Source organism: Orbicella faveolata, unplaced genomic scaffold (genome assembly GCF_042242905.1).
Source record: "Orbicella faveolata isolate gen_17 unplaced genomic scaffold, um_ofav_v1 contig_13, whole genome shotgun sequence".
NCBI classification, from domain to species: domain Eukaryota; kingdom Metazoa; phylum Cnidaria; class Anthozoa; order Scleractinia; family Merulinidae; genus Orbicella; species Orbicella faveolata.
In genome coordinates, this window is record NW_028301540.1 from 7,747,020 (window position 1) to 7,769,359 (window position 22,340).

The following is a 22,340-nucleotide window of genomic DNA, read 5'->3' on the forward strand; positions in this document are numbered from 1 at the left end:
TCTTTCCATTCCGTCTTTCCATTTCCGTCTTACTTATGGAAGAGCTAGATCAGTAATGGTAGAACCACTTTCCTCTCCACTGCTACAGTCCCCCCCGGCAATCCCACATGATTGGCGTCGTTGCTTCCTCATTTTGTCCTTAAGGTATTCTGGTGGACCAGCTCCTTTGGGAAGACCACCCCCCTCCCCCTCACTGCTAATGTCCCCCTCGCTACTGCAATCCCCCACGGCAATCCCACATGACTGACGCCTTTTTTTGCCCATTTTGTCCTTGAGGTAATCTGTTGGACCAGCAGTAGTAGAAGGAACACATTCCTCTTCTTGGCTGCTACAATCCCCATCGCTGCTGTTTTGTCCTTGAGCAAACCCCCTTGATTGTCGTCTCTGTGTCTTCATTTTATCCTTGAGGTATTCTGCCCTTGTGAACTGTTTATCGTTGTCATCATCAGAACTTGAAGCAGTGTTAGCGTCAGCGGCAGAGATTCCTTTTGACATGCGTCGTCTCTTTTGCATGCTGTTAATCAAGGTTTTTCTGTTTTCGGCCTTCCCAGCTTCCATTATGTTCTCTTGATTACTTTTGTTTTGTTGCTGTGGTTTCCAGTACTCCCTGACCAGGAAAAATGTGTGACAACAATGAGTACCTTGTACAGAAAGTTGATACACTGAACAACGAAAAATTGCCAGAACTGAATCATGTTCTATCATTTAGCCTAGCCAGCGTAGCACATGTTTCCTTTTCACTTTCCAGGCGTGGGGATCGAATAAGTGAACGAGAAAACGAGCACGCCAGGGGTGAGCAAATAATGGGGAGATGTGGGGAGGGGGTGAGCAAAACAAATGGAGGAGAAGCGGGGATAGGGAGTTGAGGGGATCTTTTCCCCAACCTCTCCCGCTGCTTCTTATTTTTTCGCCCTCGCTCGCAGTTTCGTGCCCTTCGCTTGCTTTTGGAAACGAACACCTGTTACGCAGGCTACATTTAGCCCGTTGGAGCGGATTTTTACTTGAGCATCGAAAGTTAAGCGCATTTGCATTGGTTTTGATTTACATCGCACAGTGATTGGTTTAGAAACCGTGCTAATTTCTAAACCAATCGGAAATAAGAGTAAATCAAACTTTGCTTCTCTAGCACGCGTTTTCCCGCGCTTGGCGCCGGGTACATGCGTTTTCTTCGGAGTTTGATTGGTTCACTGGATTGTCTGTGTCCGCGGTGATTGGCCAGAATGATGGCTAACCGACCGACCGACCGACTGATTGAATGTATGTGTATGAACGAGTGAACAAACAAACGAATGAATGTACTTATGTACATCTTTTTGATCACTCACATGATCCAATGTTGAAAGTTATCTCTGTACAACCATACAGCTCCACAAATTACTGCTAACAATAACACCACCAGAAATAGTGTCATCGCTATCAGTCCACCAGAGGGGTCTGGGTGGGAATGAGCTTTGCGTCCTTTATGCACGTGATAAACTTGGACTGTGGCTAGAGAAAAGAAAGTTCTGTTACAGGCGACTTGTTAGAAACTTCTCTGCGGTCAGGGGAAAACGGTTACTTCTAATATTGATCGATCTCAGATCATTTTCACTTGACACTGACCAACTTATATTATGTATTTAGCTAAAAGTTATTTGGGGACAACAGATAGAGTATTCAATATATATGGGTTATTGCCCTAGCGTGAGGTCAAGATGCGTGTTTATGTACCGAGACGGTGTTGAGGTTCATAAACACGCCAAAAAAGAACGAGGCCAATTTTTCAGCCATCTTGGCCGAGCAAGCTTGGTCAATAAAGATTTGTAATATTGGGGAAAAAAGAGATACTATTTTCTTTCGGGACGCGGCGGGTTATCCCGCGCGGGCAAGATAGCACCTCCTTGCCCGCTCGGGTACCCAATCACGGTGCAGATTCAGTTCAGCTTGTCCGCTCACGGAGCTAGCAATGTAGTAAACATGGATATACTTTTTTTCACTTATTCATCCCCCGCTGTCTCGAACTATTTTCGTTTCCCTTGTGACCTGAGATAGTGGGGTTCAACAGAAACTTTTCCTTGACAAAAATTGTTAGTAAACTAATGCTCTTACAATTAATCATATGAAGAGGCTTCTTTCCCTTCATGTCAGGTGGATCAGCACACTTGATTTTGCCTCCATCAAAGTCGTCAAGGTGCGAGTTCCGATCGACAAGAGCAGTCAACTCCATTTGCAAGACGTGAAGGGTTGACATGTCACATGACCAAGGGTTACCGTCAATATACCTACGATGAAACCAAGCAAAACATTTTAGAGCGGTTTTCAATAGGCCATATTTGTATCCTCATTATTGGACTAGAACAAGCTTGAAATGGAGGTTCATGCGGAGGAATATCATTGAAAAGAGATTCATTGTATTTGAAAAGACTTCTCGCATTAGCTTCAGCTGCAAGCTAGTTCCAGTCCATTACCGAGAATACGACTATGGTTTATTGAGTGTCGTACAACCAAAACCAGACCTATTGCATATACCAGCTAGAATACTTAGCCAATTTCAAACCGCAGTAAAACTTAAACCAAACCAAACCAAAACCAAAACCGAAACCCAAACGAAAACCAAAGTAACTGATTATTTTGGACGCTCAATTGAAAACCGCTCTAATAATAACAGTATTAAGTTTAAGGTGCCAGGTCTGATGTTCCATCCACATTCTGTGGTCCTTTTTATGACAAACTTAGGGAGTAAACTATTGAGCAATTAATCTAATGAGCGGCTGATCAACTTAGGAATGGAGCAGTGATTTACAGCAGCGTACAACGTTATATCCCATGTCAAAGGGAAAGTGTAGATGAATTGAAAATTATTTATACAAGATCAATTCAACTAGGAGATACACATCAAAGCTATGTTTTATATTTTGTTTACTCTTCCTTCTTGTCTGTATACGTGTCTAAAAGTACAACAAACAAACAAACAAACAAACAAACAAACACTCACAACCTAAAAACAATCCGCTTCAAGACTAGTTTTAAAATCTCTAGCTGTAATCGTTCGGCTTTCTCCCAGGCCTTCACGGTCAATTGGTTTCGGTGACGCGGTTGAGACGAATGGCTCGGAGTAAACACTTTTCGCCTCGGACCACGTGACCCGGAAACGATTGACCGAGGCAAGGCCTTGGAATTAGGCAAGGTGTAAGCGAGAATCTGGATGGCGTTTAACTCAGCCGGCATAGAATTGGTCAAAATATTAACCACCTGCTGAGAAATGACAAACTAATTGACAGCTGAGTTATATGCAGACATTTCCTGATAGCTGAGAAATGCGCTGAAATTTTAATTGATCGCTGAGAAATCGCTGAAAACGTAACTGATGCAGCATCCATATGCAGACCCTCTTATAATGAAGTGATTTACGAGCTAATGCAAGGCAGCTAGACAAAATCATTGCACTCTACGACTATAATTGGTTCTAGGGGCAGGCAATTTTCTGGGGCGTGAAATCGAAATTTCAAGACCTTGATAGTAGAAAGCACTTGTTCGATTTTTTTTCTCATGGCTCCCCTTGCACGATTTTTTTTCAGCAGTTTATGCTATACTGGAAAGTTTTTTGGGAGAAATAGCCCCCCCCCCCGCCCCCCCAAAAAGAAAAAATTAATAATAATAATGATGATGATGATGATGATAATGATACTTCCTTAATAATAATAATGATAATAATAATAACAATAATAATAATAATGAAATATATTTATAATGCGCAAATTCTATAAAGTAATGTTCAAATGCGCTTCACAATATAAAGTAAGTAAAAAGGGTAAAAATTACACTAATGAGGTAAATTCACACAGTAAAAATGGAAAACAAGAAACAATAAATAATTAAAATACTAGATCAAAATAGCATTTTGATAAATTGACACTCACAATTCCCTTAAAGTTTCCATTTCACTGAATAGTCCCGGAAAGACACTTTTGATGTCGTTATGTCTTATATCCCTGCAGGTTAATATCGGTTAATATTCAAGCTATAACAACTCTTGTAACAGTTTATCACTTACAGTGTACAGAAACTCGGCATTAGCCGTTGCATTATCTAGACTAGGAAATCTATCTAAAACATTACTTAAGAAATAGAAAACACTCTTTTGTTTCTATCGAGTTTTAGTAGAATTCTATTAATGGAAATGCTGCAATTTGATTGGTTGAGTTATCGTGTACTATCAGTCATGGTGTGTAGTGGTTGGAAGCCGTCCACAAGACAGCGATGATTTCTCCCTTTTCCCATGTTTCGTAGACAACTTTACTACTTTAGAAATTTTACTGCATAGTCACTTTTATTTTGACTATCAAAACATAAAATCTCTTTGTTCGAGGCATCATTGCGTCATCTACTCCTGCTCTTACCGTGCTCGTTCTGTATGTGTTTTTTTGTTAGAAACTGGATCATTGAATAATGCAATTCGAGAGTTTTCACTGGCTTATCCATCATGGATTATGAGCCATTATACCATGTTCTTCAAATATGGTAAACGTGCGCGCGATTTTCTGCGACGTTTTTATTCTTATCTCACTTTAGTTTTCTTTATTTTTGGTGGCGTTTTAAATAAAACAGTTATTTCACTCGCGCTTGTTGGATATGATATGATTACAGCCGTGGAATAATTGTTAACTATCGTGTTGAAGTGCAGTACTGATGTAAAGCTTTTTGCGCGCACTTTCTTACACAGTGTTTTCTAAAGAGTCTAAAGTTATCCAAGCTTGCAGGCTTTGTAAACAAAAACGGGGAAGCCATAGACTACCCTGTCAAGTCTCTCGTTTTGCGTTGGCGTCCAGTTCTCTCGCGAGTCTATCCGCGCGTTCAACGATCGAACAAAAATACGAGTAAATAGAGGGCTGTGAACAGTCTAAGGAAGCCATGACCTTAAAAAAGACTGGACAGGCCAGAGCAAGTTGAAGTTCTCTAAAACTAAAAACAAGGATTTATCTTTACACAAATACGTAATTATTATTTAAACGACATGGCTTTACTCACAAACGCTGCAAATTCTCATATGCCTTCAGACTGCTATTGTCTATTTCAGTGATGTAGCCTCGAGATAAGTCCCTGAAAAGTTCAAACAATTTTGAAGACTAAAACTCTATACAAACACTCCGCATAGCCTAACCTAGACATAGATAAATAATCGAAGCAGGAGACGATCTTTGTCAGTTTTATTTAAGTTGACCTAGCTGGTTTAACAGTGACTTTTTAATGTATTTTTAATCTAGAACAAGCAATGATTAAACAAATCAACGAGTTACCTACGAGCTAATTCATTTGAAGGAGCTTTGATTTTGCACGTTGCATATTTTGCGAGAAGGCTGGGCGATGCACGAAGAAAATGTATGTACTATTAATTTGGCGGGAAAGTTGACGTGCCAATCATGCGTGTTTGAGCTGAGTATCATTTCATTTGCAGAAAATGCTCGCTTACTGTCTAAAAATTCCTAAAACAACCAGGTTTTTGTACTTCCATGAGTCGTGTATTTACAGTTGTTAATCATTGCAAGTAAAGATTATCAAGTAACGATCCAAGGGGTCATCCAAAAAAAGCATTCTTTCAAAGTATCTTTTTACTTACAGAGTTCGCACACTGCCGGAGAAGTTAAACACGGGGAACGATTCCATCCCAGGGCATTTGACCGAAGTAAAACCAGTGCTACAATGACAGTTGCGTGGACAACCAAATTCTTTGGCAGCCTCGATGGGTGTTAAAGCGGTAAAGAATGCTACGAGAAGAACACACAGTAGCACCTCATCAGCACGCATCTTGGATGAGCGAACGTTTCGGTGGAATAGAATGCATATGTCATAATAATTTCTTTCTTTCTTTTATATTCCAAGCGCGCGCGGGAAACTTTGGCACATTAAGCTCTACAGGGAAGTTTCAAATGATTGCTGCTGATCACCTAGACTTGCCACAAGTCGACCTTTGTTTAACCTTCGCTTTTTCCTCTCCTGCGAGTAAGGAAAAAATAAATTTTTCTGGTTTCATTCCTCCGTTTTCTCCTTAGTTTTAGCTTCGTTCGAGAAAATTAATCAAGCTCTCAAGAAGGTGTTTGACCACATTTCCAAACACCTACTAAAAGCTCGTCAAAAATACTCCGCTGTGTGTCGTAAATTCAACTATCTTCTCGGTGTTTGGAAATGTGGTCAAACAAGCTCTTTCATGTTTTGATATATTACGTAAAAACTGTTTTACTCCTTTAATTAATTATATTACCAGCATTCCTTAGAGTTCCGTATTGCAAAATTCGGACCGCTAAGGGAACCAATCAGAATTGGACGAGTTCCGCATGAAAAAGTGATTTTTTGCTGTAAAACATTTTTATTAAAAAGAAGCGACTTTTTAAAATATTTAGCTATAACAAATTGCGAAAAATCTTTTCTTTAAAACATTTAGGACATTTTTAAAAAAGGTTAAAAAATACGCGACGTTTCGACGTTCTCGGACGTCATTATATCAAGTGAAAAAAAAAAAACAATATGAATATTCTGTAAATACAAGAAAAACAGTAAAAGAAAGGTGACATAAAAATATGCTACCATCTAAACAAAGAGTTTAGCACTGATGGAGTCACTCTGAGTGTCAAGACTAGGCCTCAGTCCTTCGATGAATAGCATTTCGTAACTGTTGCTAATTGAGGAAAATGGTTAGGACACTTGGCAAAGTTCTTTGTTGTATGTTTTTGGCTTACTATGTATTTCGGGGTTGACCCGAGCTGCACAAAACCTGGCAAAATACAAAAGGTGGTTATGTGTGCTTATACAACTAATCAATAGAAGCATTGCGATTTTATAATTCATGCATAGTCAGTGAGCATAAAACAAAAGGTGTGCTGAGTCAGAGGCCTTCCAACATAAATCCTAGCCTGTTTGTTTGATTCTTTGACGTTTACCGGCCTTCCTAACTATTTCCCTATATTAATTATGATTAAGAGTTATGATTTTACTTCAACATGAACATAGTAATGTAGTGGTTAACTATTATTGGATGACGTCGAGCATAAAGTAAGAATCATCGAGACCGAGGTACGTCAGTGTGTGAACAGAGTCGTGAGCAGAGAGTTGTAAATTACTATGACTACCTGCTACTCGCATGGACTTGGGCTTGCGCCCACAGTGGGAAGGCCTTAGTTATCAATAACTAAATTAATACACGGACCCCGGGAGTCGAAACCAGGAAATTTAATTCAGGATACACATTCACTCACTTCACTCCAGACGCTGCAAAGACGTAAAACTATTTTTAAGATGACCCCCCAATATACATAGAATTGGTGCGAGACATTTCTCTCTGTTTTTAAACCTTCAATATAGGGATCTTAGCTGGATATCGAGCTTGTAAATATTTAGAAGGATTTTACCGAACCCATATGTTTGAGAAATGTTACAAATGTGGATAAGGTGGACTGAAATGCCAAGACGATTATGCTTCTTTGAAGTCAGATCATTAGTGGGAATGGCGGAACGAGTCACCCAAAGATCGCTACCAAGACTTTATTGCAAATCTCTTAGCATTGTCACCGCCTTTAGACCCTTCTAGTGTGCAGTTCCCTTATCCGATACCAACCCCTTATAAGTGTCCAACAGAAGAATCTTGCAACGTTGGTTTAGATTCCAAGTGTGCGAATGGTTACGAAGGTCCACTTCGTGCAGTATGTAGTTCAGGATATTACGAGCAACTGAAAACGTGCAAATATTGTCCGCCGAAAATGTGGATGGTAGGACAGTTATTTATAATCGCTGCCATTGCTTTGATGACCACTCTAGTGTTGGCATGGGCAAGCAAGAGTCAGACTAACAAGGTCGAAGGGCGCTCTCTAATTGACTCTTTTTTCTCTAAACTTAAGATCGTAACAGGCTTTTATCAGATTACTCGCGGAATATTACACGCGTTCTCCTTCATACAATGGCCAGACTCAATGGAAATCGTCGCCAGATATTCAGAAATAATCCAGCTGAATGTATTTTCTACATTGTGTTTTGCCCGAAACAGTCTTCACAGCACTTACTTATATCAGAGAAAGATAACTCCTCGGATCGTGAGCTTGGGCCGCCTGTGATAACTCAAAATATTTAAACCTTCGAAAGTTTCTATAATTCGCTCGCAGCGCTGTCTTATAACCAACAAGTTTTATGATAGGTAATTACCTTGCGAAATTAAACTTAACCACAGGGCTATTTACTAAACAACTTCTACAGCAACCGTATTTAGAATTCTCTTCAATATAAGGAGGAAAATAAAAAAACAACGAAAAAACAACAAAAAAACAAAAAAACAAAAAAAAAAACAAAAAACAAAAAAACAGCAACAAGTCAAATCGTCCCGGCCTTGGACTTTGCACTCAGGTCTCAAGGCAGCGACACAATTATTATTTCATCATGACAAGTGCTATTAGAATTGAACTCCATAAAACGCACAGCTATCTCAACAGATTCCTTATGTCAAATTCATACAGGAGCGAAATATCCTTCCAGTTTTTGGTTCAAAAAGAGTCGGAACTATTAAAGCATTCCGTAGTTTAACAGAATTTATCGGTCACAACTGTTAGCATTAGACAATTGATCGCTTAGGCTTAAATAAAAAAAAATTCTTCCGGTTGAGGTGCACATTAAATAAAAAAGTTTGTGTAACAAGCAGAACAATAATTCTAACCTCAAGTTCTGAGGAAGTTGCTCTTCTGTACCAAACTGCAGCAAACTTGCCGTAAAAGATACAGTTTCCCATGCTACGAGTTGCAATAATCAGCATATTCTCCGACTGAGTTAATTATTTGGCGAGAATAAATTGAAGTTGTCCACATGAGATAGCAAAGTCGGTTTCCTTCTGTAAATAAAAAATTATGAAAGACCAGGAATTGAAATCCCTGAAGCTCAGCCAAAATCAACAACAAGCATTCTGTTTCTGATCCAAACGCCTGCGCATTCTGTTATTGTCTAGGCTACTCCGAGCCGTTCGTTTCGGATACGTCACCAAAATCAATTGACCATGAAGTCCTAGGAGAAAGCCGTACAGGAACTAGGCAAGAAACGCCGAGCGTGTTGCCTTGTGTTCGCTGTCAACTAATATTTCCTTTTTTCTGTATTTACTGTATTCCATGCGTGCGGCACTTCTAATTGGTATCTTATCTACCGTAAAAGGTCGCGAGAATTCCAAAAGAAAGCCATCTACGCTCTGTTGGAACTGTTTCAATAGAAATGATTTTCACGAGTTTACCACCATCTGCTACAAGACGAACACTAATAGGTGACCACGGCATCGCGTAACCAGACGTTAATTTCCTTAATCTATGCATGTGTGATTCAATCTGAAACAAAAAAAACAGTGTTTTTGTATGAATCATTCAGAGCAAGGTGGCAATTTTCAGTTGGATGGAAAACGGTTAAATCCGTAGTTGGGCAGGTGTTACAAGCTTCTATGAGTTTCGGTATCGACCGGTATCACTAACTTGGATTGGATAGGTAAGAGTGATTTAACTAGTCTTCTTGTTTTTTTTCTTCTTGTTTTGTTTGGTGTGTAATGTTTTATCTTTTTCCCGTGCCAGGCTAGTAACTTAGGGATTTTCGTAGATCATCACTCATCAATATGCTATTCACAATTAAATGTTGTTTAGTGTATGGACTGCCGCAAGAAGCCTCGCATTTTCCTTCAACATAGTATCTGAGTTTTTCAATACAAAAAGTTAAGAATTCCCTAATAAGGAGGCTCTAGTGTGAGCCATGAGTCCTGTCTTAGGGAATTCAATGAATACGTCGCATGGTAAATTGAGAAACACGAAAGATACATGCAAATGTTGGCTTGCCATTGAACAAAACTTAACAAATAATTATTAGGCAACTGACCCATATAACAGGGTAAAAAAATTGTCCATATTTAGTAGCTCTTTGAATGTGTGTCTTCTTCTCTTGTTCACCGCACTGGTCATACAGCATACGCCAAGATCATCTAGGCCTTGATGTTTAAAGCCAGTCATAATAATCTGTTTGGCAATCGTCTCTTTGTACAGGTGATACATAAACGTCATAAAGGTGGAACATTTGTGTCACCATGAACAGGATGTTATTTTACACCACGAGAATTATTGCCTCACTATTCGTGCTGATATCGTTTAAGAAGACTGATACCCTAGCTATAAATAGTGAGTTCACATACTTTCATTTCTTAAGCTTGCCTTTAGCCATTCTTAGTTATATTTTTTTAAGACTGCAGCTGAAGCAGACAAAATTTACGAACAAGTAATTATCAGAAATCTTACTACTTGAGCTTAGATATATGTTTTTTGTTTGTTTTTTTGGACGTGGTAGTTGTAAGTTACTGATACAAGATGCACATTTGTAAATGAAAACGTCATAACTCTCAACTAGCCTATTTTCATCTGTTTCACGGCGTCTTTGTTCTCACTCTTGAGACTGACCACGACAAAATTCTGTATATTCGCTAAGTAAACACAGTAAGCACTAGCAATTTGCATTTTTGTTGCTGCAGTTTCACCCAAAATATTGCTACAAACGTCTATTGTGCGAGCATTACCAGATTACAGACTTTGGTGTCGAGTCACAGGAACAACTCCTATGTACACAGCTCTTCTTAGGATAAAGAAAAACAAGAACATTGTTCTGGTGAATACAACAGACACCGCAAACATTCAGTTAACGAAACAAGGGAATTACTCTTGTGTGGCAAGTAACAAGTATGGAACTGACGTAAAAGAGTTTTCAGTCATTTTTGAAGGTGAGAACGTTATCATTTGTTTGGGCTATAGTTAAAACAGAGTTTAGATGGCGGAATGCTGGAATCTCAGCTATCAGTTAAAATTTCACTTTATTTCTCAGTTATCAGTAAATTTGCATGTCTCAGATCGCATCGATCAGTTAAAACGCGTTATTACTCAGCTATCATTAAACTCTTTTCACACTCTCTCAGAGGATGGGGGGGGGGGGGGGGGGGGATACCATCAAAGAAATTATCCTTTAAATGTTTCTACCCCAGATTTTTTTTTTTTCAGGAGACTTTTTTAAGAAAATTAATTCTGTCGGCGTTGAGAAGAAGTGCTGGCCTGTTAAAACTATTCAGTTCTATACGGTATACCATATTATTTGAAACAAAAATTATATTTGGGGACGCAAAACGAAAATTTCGAAAACCGGGGAAATGTATAACTTGGGCAGATTTTAAAAATTAGTCACCGCTTTTCGGCTCGCTAAATATCCACCACTTTCAACGACTCTGAGGCGAGTAACTGTTTTAACATACAATACACAAACTGAAAAACTAGCGGGCCAAGACAGGTCCTCTTCGGGGCAACAGAAGCGAAATAGGAAGCCATTTTGTTTCCCTTACATTTAAGCATCCGATATTGACTAATTTGGTTTACATGGTAAGCATATTTCCCTAAATGTTATTTTAATATTTTTTTCTTTTAGATTGTCGACCTCAGTGTTCTCACTGGAGCTCTGCTTACATGAATTCTCTTTACTGCAGCAAAGTAACCAGACCCTCTGACATAGTTAAATGCGTGCCCACGATCACTGATGCGATGTAAGAAATGATAGAAATCTCAGAACTTTTTTTCTAATTTTCCCTCATTTATCCAGGCCTTCTCATTTATAGGCGTCTGCCTACTACAGTAGAAGCTTGACACTAGTTTCCGTATTGAGGTGTCTGATCTATTCAATTGACATAATATGGTCTATGTACGTGTAAATTAAATGCACTCTCCTTGAGACCATAAAAGAAACTGTAACTTTAGTAGCAGTGACACGCAATATCTGTGTGACTTGTGTAACAGGCAATCATTTTGTGAATTGTTTGGCAGACAGTCATTTTGTGACTTGAGTGACAGGCAATCCTTTCTGACTTGTGTGACAGGCAATCATTTTGCAACTTGGTAATCCTTTTGTGACTTGTGCGACAAGCATTTATTTTATCACTTTTGTGACACGCAATCCTTTTGTGACTTGTGTGACAGGCAAGGTAATCCTTTTGTGAATTGTGACAGGCAATCATTTTACCTCTCTTGTAACTGACAGCGGTGGTGTGACTTGTCTCAGTGGTTCTTTGGAAGATTTCCAAACGTGACATGTGATTCTTTCTGAAACCATCACAGGTGAACACATCACAGGTGAACACCTGTGATGGTTTAACTCTCTCAAGTGTACAGCACGAATATTATCAGGAGTATTTTAACACAACGCGAGGCCATAAATGGCCCCTAATCAGCCCATGGTGTTGTATCCAACAGCCTGTGGAAGAGTCGTAACTTACAATTAGGAGATTGTTTAAAGTGTGGTTCTTAACATGGGAAAAAAATGTCTCTTCCTGTAGTGTATCCGCATTTAATCAAAACTATAACAAAATTCTCGAACGTGACTGGCTATCAGCAGCCCGATTTGAGCATTAATTGGACAGTGTACGCGTCATGCTTGTAATTGAACAATACGCGTCATTTTGCGCGCGCTGTTGCGGTGCACTTTGTTGAGTAAGCTGCTGTGTTTTTCAGCATTCACAACGACGTTTAATCGTTCAGCGATCAATCGATGGTTTGTTCGTTTCTCGAATTTTGTCGCAGTTTTGATTAATTGGTAACAGGACATCGTGTCGTCCAATTCAGTCTGTAATCATACTCGTGATTAACAGACCGAATTGGACTCCACTAAGTCCTATTACCATTATGTATCTGCGTAATGTATATTTGAAATTACTTTATCCAAATAGCTGTCTTTTTCACATGGATAAAAGCAATCATTATTTAACGAACATCGCGCTCCTGCTTCTAGGACACAACAAATGTGAATAAAAGTTGAAACAGGAAAGACATATTCCAAAGATGTAAAATAAAGGAGAACAGCTAGTTGTTCAATAACTTTCATGTATCTTTAGAAAGTGGGAAGATCAGGTTTTAATGGTTCACAGAAAGCTGTTCCTTTCATACAGGACAGTGGCTTATAGCAACTTTTCGCTACGTCTGCCTTTCGAAATGTTTTCTGGCATAACAAATCTACGGTGGCTGTAAGTGCAGTACAAACTACGTCATTGCCCTTTTCTACTTCAATCCACCTTTCTCCTGTTCATCAATGCAATCTTTCGTCTACGCATCTCCCCTTCATTATGTTCACCTTATGCGGGTATTTTTTCTCGAGCAAATAGCAAAGAAGTTACTCTGAGGATTGATATTTTCCAAAAAAAAAAAAAACGATTCACGTTTTAATTTGCGAACCGTGTGCAGATCGATTCCAATGTGGTTTTTTATACCTTAATCAGAGAAACGTAATTAATGTTATAACATAGCCGCTGATGAATTTTGTCATAACGTTGTCAAAGTAGCTGTGGATCCGAAGACTACTTTGACAATGTTATGACCAAATTCATTGTCAATAACAAGACAGACGCATAAAACACTGACGTCAATTTATTTTTTACGATAACAAATTGTCAAATTGTTCGCTCTCGCTCGTTGACGCATCGCATAAATTATAAATTCATTTGTCTGTCCGCTTATTGACAATGAAAATTAGCCAATGAGCGCTTGAGAATTTCTGCAGTTATCGTAAATTAAATTGTTCCACCAACCAGAACATTTGAGAGAAGATCCATTTCATCACCTAAAACAAAAGTCATGTCTCGCTTTCTTCCCGTCTCTGTCGCTATGTTACAAAAGAGAAAATAAAGTTGCTCTCGGCTACACCTAGCTGAAACAAATCTTGCGTTATTCTGTTTCACTCCATACTTCCGCGTACATTTTTCACACGATAGCCGCTTGTCACGCGTAAACCAGTTGTTAATACTTAATCGCTTGAGTTAATGAATAGTATCTTTTCTCCAGGACTCTTCGTTCAAATGTTATTAAATTTCTATCTGACGAGATTTTTTCCACTCTGACAAATCTGGAAACTCTGTAAGTGAGCAAAGCTACTTAATTATGCAAAAAGAGAATACTGAATACAATAATGTATTTGCTTGCGCTCTATCTATTTTGTTCTGCCAATTTAAAAAAAGTATGGAATTATACAGCAGTGATTGATGGGTTAAAGTCAATTGAAACTGTTACAAAACCTCAGTCAAAACAGAAAATTAGCTAGATCTGAGGTAATTTCCAGTGCTGGAAAATAACCCAATAATTTCCCTCAGAGAGCCAGTTTGCTCTCGAAATAAAATAGAGGAACATATGGTAGGTAAAGGTTTGGTCTACATACGAGCCAAGTGGCCCATCAGGCCGGCGCCTGTCCCGGTTTCCTCAGTATGAAGCGACTAAGAGTATTTCTCCTCCCCCCTGGATGGGATGCTAGTCCATCGCAGGGTTGCCCCCAGCATTAAGTTCGCCAGAACCCATTTATACACCTGGGTGGAGAGAGGCACTGATAGTAAAGCGTCTTGCCCAAGAGCACAACACAATGTCCCCGGCCAGGGCTCGAACCCGGACCCTCGATCCGGAGACGAGCGCACTAACCATGAGGCTACCACGCCTCCACAAGAGGAACACGGCACGAGGCAAAGAAAAACTCTTTGGCCTCCTCGTTTAAAAATGTACTTCAACGATCACAAAAACTGGTTCCGTTTTAAGTTTTTTTGTTAATTTATTTTCTTACCTTAATAGGCATTTGAACCACAACAGAATAACGACTCTATCTGAGGGACTATTTGCCAACCTGATTAACCTATGGAGCCTGTAAGTAAACACTGTGCCACAAAGAGGGTCACTGTGAATCTCTTAATTATTTGAGTGCAATTTCGTGAATATCTCAGGTTGACATACCTTAGTATTTAGACTAGCGTGTGGGATACATAAATATAATATAGGGTATTTACCATATATAATTAATATAAAATTTTCTACGATATTTCGTCTCCTCTGTCCTCCATGAGAGGTCATCTTTCCATGCAAAGAATATGTCCCTTAATTTCAGCCGTATTTTGACAAGAAACGTTCTTATCATTATGTCCAATGCCGAGGGGATTAATCAAATCCAGTTTAGTCGCTCTTAGTTCCACATTTCGTTATTCTTTCGTTATTCATGCAGGTTTTTCCATTTGCAGTTTCGGAAAACAACAAAGACTTCACGACTATTCAGATCGAGGATTCGGAAGTCCTAAGGGAGTTAATTTTAAAATCAGCTAGTATTCAAATTGCATTTGTTCCTGCCATCGCGAATCAGTTTCGCTGTGGGTAAATATTTTATGATTAATTTTCGCAGGCTTTTGTCTTCAAATTCCATCATATATCTACCTAAAGATATATTTCTCAGCCTGACGAGTCTGCGAGAGCTGTAAGTGCAAAGAAGTTGACTCCTGCCTGTTTTGTCAAATTAATAACTTTCTGGATTACTTGATTATCGAGGGACTTACTTTCACAGGGATTTGTCTTACAATACTATTTCACTTCTGCCTGCCGGGTTATTTGGCGAGCTAAAAAATCTTCGTAAACTGTGAGTAAATAAATAAAGCCGTAACCAGGATAGTGCAATATTCTCTACCATATCTTTATTTTTATCAAAAACAAGAAATTAAAAAGCAGAAGAAGATTAATGAATTTATACACAAGCAAAGTTAAAATCATCAAAATCAATTTTTTCAAAAAAATGGGTTATTGGTTTTAACAATGGGAGGACCTTCCGGGGATTTATGAAGGTCATTTAAGCAATCAATGCACGATTTTACACACATGGTAGACTTGGTGGTCTCGCTTTGAGGTTTTAGCTTTACTGTCACCTTTTTGTGGAGCAAGTGCCTCAAGAATTTTAAAAGATCTAGGTGCTGGCTGCATTAGACAAATCAAAAGAAATCCACACTACTTATCGGATTCCCACAGATCAATTTTGTAAAAAAGGAATTTGTAGCATTTCTCCTTTTTTCAAGCTTATAGTAATAATTTTTGCTGTGTTTGCGATAGATAACATTTAAGATCATGTCAATGCCTTTGTTTACGGTGGCCCACTGGTGCCACCGCTGCACACTGTAAAACAAACACGTTCCCGATTAAAACCGTGCTTTCTCTGTGCAATTGTTCTTGTTTTCCATATAAATATAAGCCTGTTGCTTAGAAATTGACTTCTTGGAAATATGCCTCCTCCGTAGAAATGAGCCTCCTCCGTAGAAATGAGCCTCCTCCGTAGAAATCAGCTTTCTCCGTTGAAATCAGCTTCCTCTGTAGAAATGAGCCTCCTCTGTAGAAATGAGCCTCCTCCATTGAAATGAGCCTCCTCCGTAGAAATCAGCTTCCTCCGTAGAAATCAGCCTCCTCTCTAGAAATTAGCCTCCTCCGTAGAAATCAGCCTCCTCCGTAGATATTAGCCTTCTCCGTAGAAATCAGCTTCTTCCGTAGAAATCAAAGTACTGGTACCTAGGGCCCAGGCTTTTCTCTCCTACAGCCGTCCGCCATATTTGACAATGGCGAATTTTTGCAGCTCATGCGGGGAAAATCTTGGTCAGTATGCCATGCCTAATTATTGCCCCAAATGTGGCACGAAAGTGCACGCAGGTTAGTGATCGTTTCTTTTTTTGCTGTGTTTGAAAATGTGTTTTAATATTTTATATAAAACCTGATATAAAGGCTGATTTCTACGGAGGAGGCTCGTTTCTACAGAGGAGGCTGATTTCTACGGAGGAGGCTGATTTCTACGGAGGAGGCATATTTCCACGGAGGAAGTCAATTTCTAAGCAACAGGCTTATACTTGTATGGAAAATAAGAACAATTGCACAGAGAAAGCAAGGTTTTAATCAGGAACGTGTTTGTTTTACAGTGTGCAGCAGTGGCACCAGTGGGCCACCGTAAATTGTTTACTGTAGTTAGAAAAAATATCGACACTTTCGTATATATGACATGCGCGGCAGGTCTGTAGGTCTGACAGATTTAGTTTGAACTCTCAATCGAAATTTTCTAATGTGTGGGCTAAGTTTATTTATTAGATGGTTAAAACCTTTTTCTATAGGGAGCTGGACTTTAACGCTATTGCAGCTTTATCTGACGGAGTATTTGCTGGCCTTACAAATCTGCAAACTCTGTATGTAAATGCAAATGAAATGACAGTCTATTGAAACGCTTTCCAAACCTATTAGAACTGTCAACGTATTCCTAAAAAAAGATGGTTTCTCTCAAAAAACTTCCAACAGCGAATTCCGTTTTCTTTCAAGAGAAAGTCTGTCGGTTTCAGACAATTAGAGCGAAGTACTATTGCAATTCGTGGAAGGGTACAAAGAGAACCATTGCGTAGTGGCATAGCTGTGTAAAGTTCTGAAATCAAATTGTTCATGGAAAGTGTCAAGCCCGGCTTACCTTGATAAGGTTGGCTTTCTTGAAGTTCGAAGTACTGGGGAAGGTTCGATGGTTAGGCAGCAAGCTTTTCTGCAATGAGTTTTAAGATATGACAAATTGTAGATCTGCAGTTCATTTAAAGCTGCTGACTTAATTTTCCACAACTGTCCCCCCATGGTTATGCCTCCTTGGATTACAGGTGTGGTAAAATTAATACGTTTTTGGCACGCTGTAAAATAAGGAGGGATATATAGATACCTCTTATAAATACTGTGACTATCCACTGATTATGACGCTTAACTTCAAAGAATCCACCACAAGATTGCGGTTTTGCTTGCTCAAGTAGAGTGACAACGACACGAGAGCTCGCTGTCAGGCAACGCTACGAGAGTATAGCGTTGCGTGACAGAGAAAGGGCCAGAACTGGACTAGAAAGTAGAGACAAACAAAACGACCTTATTCCGAAACCAATCGCGACTGTTTTATCTACTGGGTCGGGGTTCTAGAAATTCAGTAATGAGTTAAATTTAAGGATCATGATCAGTTATCAGTTATTTCTCAGCAACGAGTAAATTTTGCAGATCTCAGATCTTAGCTATTAGTTAAAAAAAAGCAGCAGATATCAGCTGTTACGCAGTTAAAAAACGCATCATCTTTCCGCTGGCAGTAAAAGTTTTGGCCAATTCTCACCCATCAGTTAAGCCCCATTCCAACCCTCGTTTACGTGTTCTCAGACACCTCTTTGTATGTGATTCAAAAATCTACGTGTTCGTTTATATAAGTGTGTTTATTGGACGACACATCTTTACAGGAAACTACATGGTAACGCTATTGCAGCTATATCAGACGGGGCATTCGCGAGCCTTAAACACCTGCGGACTCTGTACGTTAAATGAACAGAAAGGGAAAAATGATTGTAACGTTCTCAAAATTAAGAGGGGGCACAAGTGAGTGAAAGTGGAGTCAAGTCTGGTTTCTTTTCTCCATGTTTAAATTTACCCATGAGTGGAAAAATATTTAAAAGTCGCCAGCGACCTGTTAAACGCATCAAAATCGGCCAATCATAGCTGTTGGCCATTTCATCCAATCTTACTACTTTTCTATGATTCCTGCTTATTTTTGTTATCCTCCAGGGGCCGTTTTACAGGGTATGGTACTTGAATATTTGCTTGAAAAAATATTCCAACCAAGAAAAAATAAGGAGAAAAAATCATTTGACACAGCGGAATGTTATGCCATCGCTACATTTGAGACAATTTTGATAATGATAATGATTATGATGATGATGATAATGATGATGATGTCTTGATGTGTTAATCCCCTATCTCTACTTGCCCTCGTAGCATTTTTTTAAAATCTTCTTTTAGGGATTTGTCTTCAAATGCTATTTCATTTCTGCCTGTTGGAGTATTTAGGGGCCTGACAAAGCTGCGAAATTTGTAAGTGAAGGGAAACTACGCAACGCATTTCTAATGCATTAAAACATCCTAAACATGTTAATTGTTTTACACGAGGGCAGCGACCTTTTATACGTTCAGTAGATAGGATTGAGAACATCACCATCGTCTGCCTTGTACCAGGAAGATCTCGGCTGATGTTTCGGTTGTTCAGTGACCTGGCCTTTGAATGACAGCGAGGCTGCGGGTGACCTTGTTTTGATAAAGACCTTACTGCTTTTGTTGTGTAAGTCAAGTTGTTCTAAGGCTAACTAGTTGGCATTTAAATAAGAAAAGCAGAGAGGTCTGTATCAAAACGAGGTCTGTATCAAAACAAGGTCACCTCTAACCGTAACCCATTCATAGACCAGGTAACTAAACACCACTGTAAAATGGCCTATATTCATCCATTGTTAACGAAAATACACGCGTCCCAGCAACATTTTCTTATAACGAGATAAAAAACGAAGTTTGACGAAGTATGGAGCTTTGCAGGGCTTTTCGGCTTTCCTTTTCGCTTTAGGTAATATCTCGACGAAAACAATCCGAAATTTTGAAAGGCCACTGTTTTACTGCTGTAAAGTTCGTTCCGCTCCGCAAATCTCTCAAACGAAAGTTCGCGTGACTTATTGACAATGCGCGACAATACAGTACAATTATGACTTCAGAAAAGACAACAGCAGCAGTAAATTAAAAAAAAAAAAAAAAAAAAAAAATACACTACACAACAGTTTACAGTTTATAGTTAATAGTTCATAGTTTATAGTTTATAGTTTATAGTTTATAGTTTATAGTTTATAGGTTATAGTTTATAGTTTATAGTTTATAGTTTATAGTTTATAGTTTATAGTTTATAGTTTATAGTTTATAGTTTACAGTTTATAGTTTACTGTTTATAGTTGATAGTTGATAGTTGATAGTCATTGATAGTTGATAGTTGATATTTGATAGTTGATGGTTTATAGATCGCTTAGCTTTTTGGTTGATAAGCTTCTTTAACGCTCTCACTCTGGATCTTTGAGATCTGTCACCAATGAATTGTTAGATCAGCCAAGGTCTTTCACAAAGGTCTATGGTGATAGGGCATTTAATGAATCTGCCCCAAGATTATGGAACAATCTGCCACTTGCCTTGTGCAAGTCGAACGCTATCGATAGCAAGACGGTGCATGACATCTCCAAGGCAGATGAGAAAAGGAGAAACGGAGAAGGTTCGCTTGAGTTAACGAAATTTCGTAAGTCGCAGTCTAAATTCGTTGTAAACTTGGAGCAGGGTCTGCTACTTCGGTTCGTGCCCTTCTACCGTAGCCTAATATAGACAAGTTCTTTTCCTGCAAAAGAAATTGTTAAAATAAGCAAACTAGTCAGTTTGTACATTTACTGACGTTTTGGTTATTATAATAACTTCTCACAGGCATTTGTATTTAAACGCTGTCACATTTGTATCTAACGGAGTATTTGATAACCTGAAGAGTCTGAGGAAACTGTAAGCAACAAAAGTAGCCAATCCATTTCGCTATCCATTCGACCAAAAATTCGTCGTACATTTCTTAGCCACCTATGCAAAACACAAGCACACCACGGGGGCATCATTTCATTAGAATTAAACACTTTCTTGACTACGAATTTAGCTCTAGCTAGTATTTATCGACGGACAAGTGGCAAGATTCTATAGCAATATATTATAATTCAATTTTGAATGCGCGTCGCCGTCATCTTTGCGTGGGATGTCCAACTCGCTGTTATCGCGGCCAAAACAACTAGCGCTGAATAGAAAATTACGAATTTTCATAACTGTTTCCGATTAAGAAGACAACCTCCTGAGGTATATCCACAATAAATGATAAATGTTCCCCCCGGGTCTGTTTTTTCTACTTTTCTTAATAGGGATGGATAAAAAATAATTTTATTACTTAGGAAGACAAGTGCTTTTCCAGATATTTTTCTAGGAACGCCATTGCATATTTGGGTGACAAGGTGTTTTCTGACCTGAAAAATCTGCGAGACCTGTAAGTACCAACAACAGTACTAAAACAATTTATTTAAGATACATCTAGTTTTCTCTCAACGATTATGGGATGGGATGTAGTTTCACAGGATAATGAGAGTTCCCAACGCCGCGTTTTGTGTTACCTGCCGAGACCTAAAGCGACGCGTTCAAATCGGATAACTCAAACCTAGTCATTGGTGATTTTTATTTCGAGAAGCCACTCAGTATTATAAATTTAAAACCTCAATTCATCATTTAGTGCTTTACACTACAGCGTTTTGCTGCTTTTCCTTCGTATGTGGAAACATTTATCTTTTTGTTTTAACCCTTTGAATACCAAACTTTCGCCAAAAAATACCGTTTTTAACCGTTTAGTCAGGTTTTTTAGCTGCCATGTTGCTAAATAAGCCTACGTTTTGCTAAGAAAGCTTTTTTACCAAAAGGAGAGATTTTTTCGAGGATTAGGTACAAAATTGAGCAATATTTCAATTCCGGGCATGCGCATAAGGCAAAATTTGGCCTTTTTTTTTTTTGCCATTAACCGTTCTCAATTTTGTTTGTTGCCCCTTTCCTTTCTGTTTTTCTCGGCCCTTTTACACTGACTACCGTTACATGTTTTTTCTGGCTGCGGTGAAAAGTTGGATGTTAATTACGGGCGAAGCCTAGAAATGGACCTTGATCAGTCATAGACGTAGTGGACCATTTTACCACCGTTTTGTGCACCAAAACTGATAACGTTGTTTTTCGATTTGCGACGTCGAAATGTCGTCGATATCTAAACCTGACCATTGTACGGAAAGGCCTAGCCTAGTACTACTATCTGCTCATCAAGAATATCTGATGACATTTAAATTGATTACGTCACAAGTGGTACAAAGAGCACGACCATTAATTACGGATATACGCGTAATTGGGGCTCAAAGGGTTAACCGCTGTCTATGACTCGTGAAACAAAATTATCAGTCGGACGCTGCTTCCTGGAAAACGTACACCCCATTAGGTATCATGAATAATGCATGATTCAATATCAGCCGCTTCAAGTTTGACAGACTCTGCGCCCAAAGCATAAAATATACTTGGTGTTGTTTTATCGAGTTGTGAAAAAAAACAAAAACAAAAAAAAAACATTTGGACGAAGTGAACTTCAAACCGAGAGTTTCCTAGACGAAGAACCCTTTGTTTGGAGTTTCCTCCCTACTAAATTATAAAAAAAAAACAAGATCGACAAATGAAGAAAAAAAAAAAAAAAAAGAAGAAAAAAAAGAAAAAAAAAAGACCTCATTCTCTGTTTTGGTGAATTTTATTGTTATATGTTATTAAATTGTTTAAGAAGTGGTACTATTAGCTCCTGGTAGGTTTCATTACCATAAAATACTAATCTATCTTAATACTTCAATCTGATACCTGAAAAAGTTTTCTTTAATTTTGCTTACCTGACAATCTCTTTCCCAGGGATTTGGGTTCAAACGCCATTGCCTTTTTACCTGATGGAGTGTTTGCCAGCTTCACAAAAGTTCACAGTGTGTAAGTTAGCATTCACGCACTCAACTGGCAAGGATAATTAGTTTTTATTTTATCATTTTACTAATTAAATGATTCTTCACAGCTTATTGTCATCAAACGCCATTAAATCCTTACCTCATGGAT

General features: G+C 38.7%; 1 protein-coding gene across 1 annotated transcript; it reads right to left on the reverse strand.

Moving 5' to 3' along the window:
• Positions 1 to 26: 26 nt before the first annotated feature.
• On the reverse strand, positions 27 to 5,784 carry LOC149114820 (uncharacterized). Its single transcript, XM_089284441.1, has 6 exons — positions 5,597 to 5,784; positions 5,008 to 5,079; positions 3,900 to 3,971; positions 2,089 to 2,261; positions 1,326 to 1,488; positions 27 to 607 (listed from the first exon to the last, which is right to left on the reverse strand). Exons 1-6 carry the CDS (start codon positions 5,782 to 5,784, stop codon positions 34 to 36), a joined length of 1,242 nt encoding a protein of 413 aa, XP_089140567.1. The 3' UTR covers positions 27 to 33.
• Between the last annotated feature and the right edge of the window lie 16,556 nt (positions 5,785 to 22,340).